Source organism: Cynocephalus volans, chromosome X (genome assembly GCF_027409185.1).
Source record: "Cynocephalus volans isolate mCynVol1 chromosome X, mCynVol1.pri, whole genome shotgun sequence".
In the NCBI taxonomy this organism is placed as follows: domain Eukaryota; kingdom Metazoa; phylum Chordata; class Mammalia; order Dermoptera; family Cynocephalidae; genus Cynocephalus; species Cynocephalus volans.
In genome coordinates, this window is record NC_084478.1 from 67,910,877 (window position 1) to 67,916,667 (window position 5,791).

Genomic DNA, 5,791 nt, shown 5'->3' on the forward strand with positions numbered 1-5,791 from the left:
AAAGGCTTATGCTGCTATGTTAATACAAGATAAAGTAGACTTCAGGGAAAAATACATGATCAGGAATACAGACAGTCATTACATATTTACCAGGAATATATAACAATTCTTAATTTGAATATTCCTAAAAAATATCCACAAAATATATAAAGCCAAAAAAAAAAAAAAAAGAGAGAGAGAGAGAGAACTACAAGAAGAAATCGACAAATCCACCGTCATATTAGCATACCTCTTTGAATTATTGGTAGATAGTGAGCCGAATATTAACACACCTCTTTCAAGTATTGGTAGATAGTGACCAAAAGAATCAGTATAAATAAATAAAATTTAAACAACACAGTTAATAAACGTGATAATAGACATATGAACTCTGTATTTAACAATTAGAGAATATGCACTCTTATAAAGCACATAGGAAACATTTAAAAATATTGATCATGTACTAAGCCATAAAACAAGTCTCAAAATATTTCAGAGTTGTTATCACAAAAACCACATCCTCTGACCATAATCAAATTAAGACAGATTTAAATAACAAAGGGATAAGTTTTTTAAATACTCAAACATTTGAAAATTAAAAAACTCACCTCTGTGTAACTCATGGGTCAAAGAAGTAACTAACCATGAAGGAAATGCTGAAGTACTTGGAACTGAACAATAACGAAAATATTATGTATCTGAACTTGTAGAAAACAAGACAGACTGAAAATTAATGAGCTTGATGTCTAATTTAAGAAGTTAGAAAAAGAACAACAGAATAAACCCAAAAAATGTGGAAGGAAGGAGATCAAAAAAGATAAGAGCAGAAATTAAAGAAATAGAAAACAAAGACACAATAGAGAGCAGTAACAGAGCCAAAAGTTGGTTCTTTGAAAAGACTAATAAAATAGACAAACCTCTGCTGAGATTGATTAAGAAAAAAAGTGAGAAGGCACAAATAACCAATATTAGCAATGAAAAAGGCGACATAGCTATAGATTATATATAAGAGAATAAAAATATAAGTGAACTTTATGCCAATGAATTTGAAAATGTAGACAAAAATGGACCAATTCCTAGAAAACTATATCTTACCAAAATTGACTGAAGAAGAAAAAGAAATCCTCAATAGTCCTATAATTACTCAAGGAATTGAAGCAGTAGTTAAAACTCTTCTCACCAAAAGAATGAACAAATAAACAAACAACAAACAGCAGGGGGTTTTCCACTTGGTATGTGGATTACAGGCAGGTGAAGAGATATTGATCCCCTCAACCCTAGAGGTGTCGAGGTAGGACCTGAGGCAGTGGAGACCCTAGGCAGGCCACCATCTCTCTCTATGGGCCGCCTCCTCCAGAGATCCTTAGAGGGTGGCCCTCAGTGAAGTGTGGTCTGACAAATCCCTCTGCAGTACCCTGTAGGTGAGAAGCAGGAATGAGTAACATCCAGCACTCAGTTACTGCTCTGTGGTAAATATGCTAAGCAGGGCCAAGGAGGTGCTCTATCACTTGGACAGTCTCTTCAGTAGCCACCTTTTGTAGTCTTCTGCTCATTGAGAACAAGGGGCCTGTGGAGCTGCTGGAGGAGTCTGTCTTCCAGTTTCCAAGAAACACCACACAGAGCTCAAGCTGCGACTGCTTGGAATGGGGTTGGGTGCAGGGAGGCCAAGCAGGGGCTTCTGGAGGATGTAGCTCCAGGCAGAAGCCCTGAAACTCTGTCTTCACGAATTTCAGATACTTCTATCCGTTTGTAGCTGATGAGCCCTTTTAATGGTGTCCAAGCTAGCTGCAGGGTGATGATTCTAATAATGATGCATGTTCTGCAAATAAGAACTTCATCATTATTTTGAAATAGTTAATATCAAAGAGTCCAACTGGATTTGAAATCTACTCATATTACTACAAGAAATGTTAACAATATATTTGTCAGTGAAACAAAAAGAAAAGTTGTTAGATATAATTTCAATTGTTAAACACTTTGAACAATTTAAAAATTGGTTTTAAATAATTTATCACCTACTTCTACAAAGAAAGATTTTTGTTGATGACTGTTAAGAATTTAAAGAACACATCATTTAAAAAGTCTTGGTTAGGATTTGTGTAGCCATGTCAAGCATAAACCTTATATAAAATAAACATGTTATAGAAGAAAATTTCAAGTTTCTCATTTAAAATTTTGAAAAGATTTTAATTTACAAGTTTAACACTAACTCAAAATTAAAAAGGAAACAGCAGACCAAGATGGTTTTACAGGAGAGTTCTACCAAACAGATAATTTCAAAGCCATACAGCATCTTCCATAATATTGTAAAAGAGGGACTGACTCATTCTATGATACCAGCAGAACCTTGATGCCAAAAGCAAATAAGGACAGCATGAGAAAAGAAATTAAAGATCAATTTTACTCATGGACACAGATGCAAAAATCCTAAACAAAACCGAACTGAATCCAGCACTGTAGAAAAAGGAAAAGAGACCATGACCAAGTTGTGTTCACACCAGAAATGCAAAGGTGGTCTAACATGAGGAAAACCTATAAGTGTCATTTACCACATTATCAGATTACTGGTGAAAAAAATATAATCATCCTAAGAAACAGAAAAGGCACTTGATTAAAAATTCAGCACCCTTTCATGATTTAAAGAAAATAATAAAAACTTCTTAGCATAGAGGAATAAGATGAAACTTGTTTAACTTGATAAAACCCGTAGAAACCTACAGCAAATGTCATTCTGAAAAGTTAGTGGTGTTTCCTCTAAAACACACAACAAGGCAGGGATGCCTACTATCACCTTTTCTATTCAACACTGTACTGGATGTCCTGGCCATCTCAGTAAGACAAGAAAAATAAGTGAAAGGCACAAAGACTGGAAAGGAAAAAATAAAACTGTTCTTATTTATAGCTGATATGGTTGTTAACACAGAAAACAGAAACAAATATACACTACTTAAAAGGAACCATGGCTCCTTGGAGAAATGGCTGATTCTAGGACTGAGGCAGGAAAATACAAGATGAGTCTTGAGCATCTTGTAGTGCCAGAAAGTAAGGAAGTGCTCAAAAACCAAGGATGGAGGCATGTCAAAGGGACACAGACGCCAACCTGAAAGAGCCCCCAGTGGCCACAGCTGGAACAACTGGAGCAACAAAACAAAGAACACAGTATTGGATTTATTCCTTAAATTATTAAATAGATATGCATGAGTTCATACTCATATAAACAAGTGACTGAATAAGTAAGTAAATAAATAAAGGACAGGAGACAAATATTCTTTACAAAAGAATTCCAAGTAATATATATAGATATGTATGTCCCCTTCCATAATCTGGAGCTTCATTCCTCCCCCTCCCCTTGAGGGTGGGCTAGATTCTTCCAAGAACAGATTATGAAAAGGGAAAAATAGTGACTTCCCAGTGGAAAAACCTGGCAAAGACGACCTTAACCAAGAGATGAAGGTTCACATTACCAGGGATGTCATGTGGATTCCACGTACCCCCGATACAATGTAATCAGAAGGGCGTTTAAACTTGATGGTTTTTTCCCCCCAAACAACCCCAGTCTAATTATGAGAAAAACTTCAGACAAATCCAAATTGAGAGGCCATCTACAGTACTCCTCAAAACTGTTAAGGTCATGAAAAACAAAGACAGATTGAGAAACTGTCATAGACCAGAGGACATTAAGGAGACATGACAACTAAATGCAATGTGGTATTTTGAATTGGATCCTGGAACAGAAAAAGGACATTAGTGGGAAAACTGATAAACGCATGTAAAGCCTGATGTTTAGTTAATAGTAATAAACGATGTTGATTTGTTAGTTTTGATGCATGTACCACAGTGAGGAGTGTACAGGAACTCTCTGTACTATCTCTTTACTATTCTGTAAATCTACAATTACTCCAAAATAAAAAGCTTGCTTAGAAATAATAAAAGTTTAGTAAGGCATTGTCTGCAACTTTAGAGGTTAAAAAAAGTTTAGTAAGGCAAATGGTTATAAAATCAATACACAAAAATTGACTTCATTTCTATATACCTGCAAAAGAGATAAAAACACATTAAATAAAAAGATCCCACTTATAATATCAGCAAACCCATAAAGTACCAAGCAATAAATCTAACACAAGATACACCAGACCTTTATGCAGAAAATTATAAAGCTCTGCCAAAAGACATTCAATAATCTATGTATAATAGAGGGATATATCGAGTTCATAGACAGGAAGACTCAACATCATAAACATATCAATTCTCCTCAAAATGATCTATAGATTCATTGCAATTCCAAAATTTTTATAAAACGTGACAAGCTGATTTTGAAATGGTTTAAAATAACAAAGGGCCGAGAATACATGATACTCCTGAAGAACAATAAGATGGGAAGATTTTGCTCTATCAAATATCAAGATTTATTACGAAGCTAAAGTAATTAAGGTAGTGTGGCACTGGTTCAAGGACAAAAAGTTGGCCAATAGCAAAGAGAGCCCAGAAACAGACCCACCCGGCTGTGGAACTGCCATGTACCACAGAGTTCGTATTCCAGACCATTAGGTTATCTACTCGGAAAATAACGAAACCAGCTCCCTACCTTATACCACATAACAATCAATTCTAGTTGAAGTAAGGACTTAAATGTGAAAGGTAAACTTTAAATCTTCTATTAGAAGAAAATAAAGAATATGTTTATGACTGTAGGCTAGGGAAGACCAGGCAAAAAAAAGTGCTGGCTATGATAGAGGAAAGGTTGATTCGTTCGATTCAATTAAAAATAGAAGTTTTGGCTCACATAAAGACACCATAAAGGAAAAAAAAAAAGCCACAAACTGAGAGGAGATATTCAACACATGTAAGTGACAAATGATGAGTACCCCAAATAATTAAAGAACTCCTACAAATAAAACATGATTTAAAAACATTTTTAATGGGCAAAAGATATTAATAGTCCTTTCACAGAAGAGGAAACACGTGGCCAATAACCACAGGAAAAAGAAAAAGCAGCCAACATAACATGTCCCCTGAGGGGGCCCATGTTTTGGACTTAATAGACAAAAACTTTAAATGAGCTATAATAAATATTTTCAAAGAACTAAAGGAAACCATATCTAAAGAAGTAAAGGAAGGTATGCAAACAATGTCTCACCAAACAGAAAATGTCAATAAAGAGATAATTTATAAAAAAGAATCAAATTGAAAAGTACAATAACTGAAATGAAAAGTTCACTACAGGGTCTCAACAACAGATTTGAACTGGTAGAAGAGAAAAAGGATAAACCTGGTGATAGGTCAATAGAGAGTATCCATTCTGAGAAACCGAAACAAAAAAGAAAAAAGAGAAACAGAGCCTCACTGACTTATGGCAAAAGTCAAAGATAAAAATAAAATCTTGAAAGCAACAATAGAAAATTACTTGGTGCACGTAAGGGGTCCTCAATAAGATTAAGGGCTAACTCTCATCAGAAACCGTGATGGCCAAACAGACACATGAAAAAGCGCTCAGCATCAGGAAGCATCAGGGAAACGTAAATCTAAACCACATTAAGATACCATCGCACACCAGTTACACTGGCCATTATCAAAAAGACGGAGAATAACAAATGCTGGCGAGGATGCAGAAAAAGGAGAACACTTCTGCACTGTTGGTGGGACTGTAAATTAGTGCAGCCATTATGGAAAACAGTCTGGACATTTCTCAAACAACTACAGATAGAACTGCCACACAATTCAGCAACCCCACTGCTGGGTGTCTACCCAAAATAACAGAAAGCATCATGTCGAAGGGACACCTGCACTCCCATGTTTATCGCAGCTCTATTTA

General features: G+C 35.5%; 1 protein-coding gene across 1 annotated transcript; it reads right to left on the minus strand.

Annotated features, from left to right (window-relative positions):
- Positions 1–738: 738 nt before the first annotated feature.
- Positions 739–969, minus strand: KANTR (KANTR integral membrane protein). The gene has a single exon (XM_063083272.1). It carries the CDS (start codon positions 967–969, stop codon positions 739–741), a length of 231 nt encoding a protein of 76 aa, XP_062939342.1.
- Positions 970–5,791: the final 4,822 nt, after the last annotated feature.

What these genes read in the sequence shown, in the direction of transcription:
- KANTR (XM_063083272.1), bottom strand. Translation starts at nt 969, where the DNA reads ATGTCGCCTTTTTCATTGCTAATATTGGTTATTTGTGCCTTCTCACTT.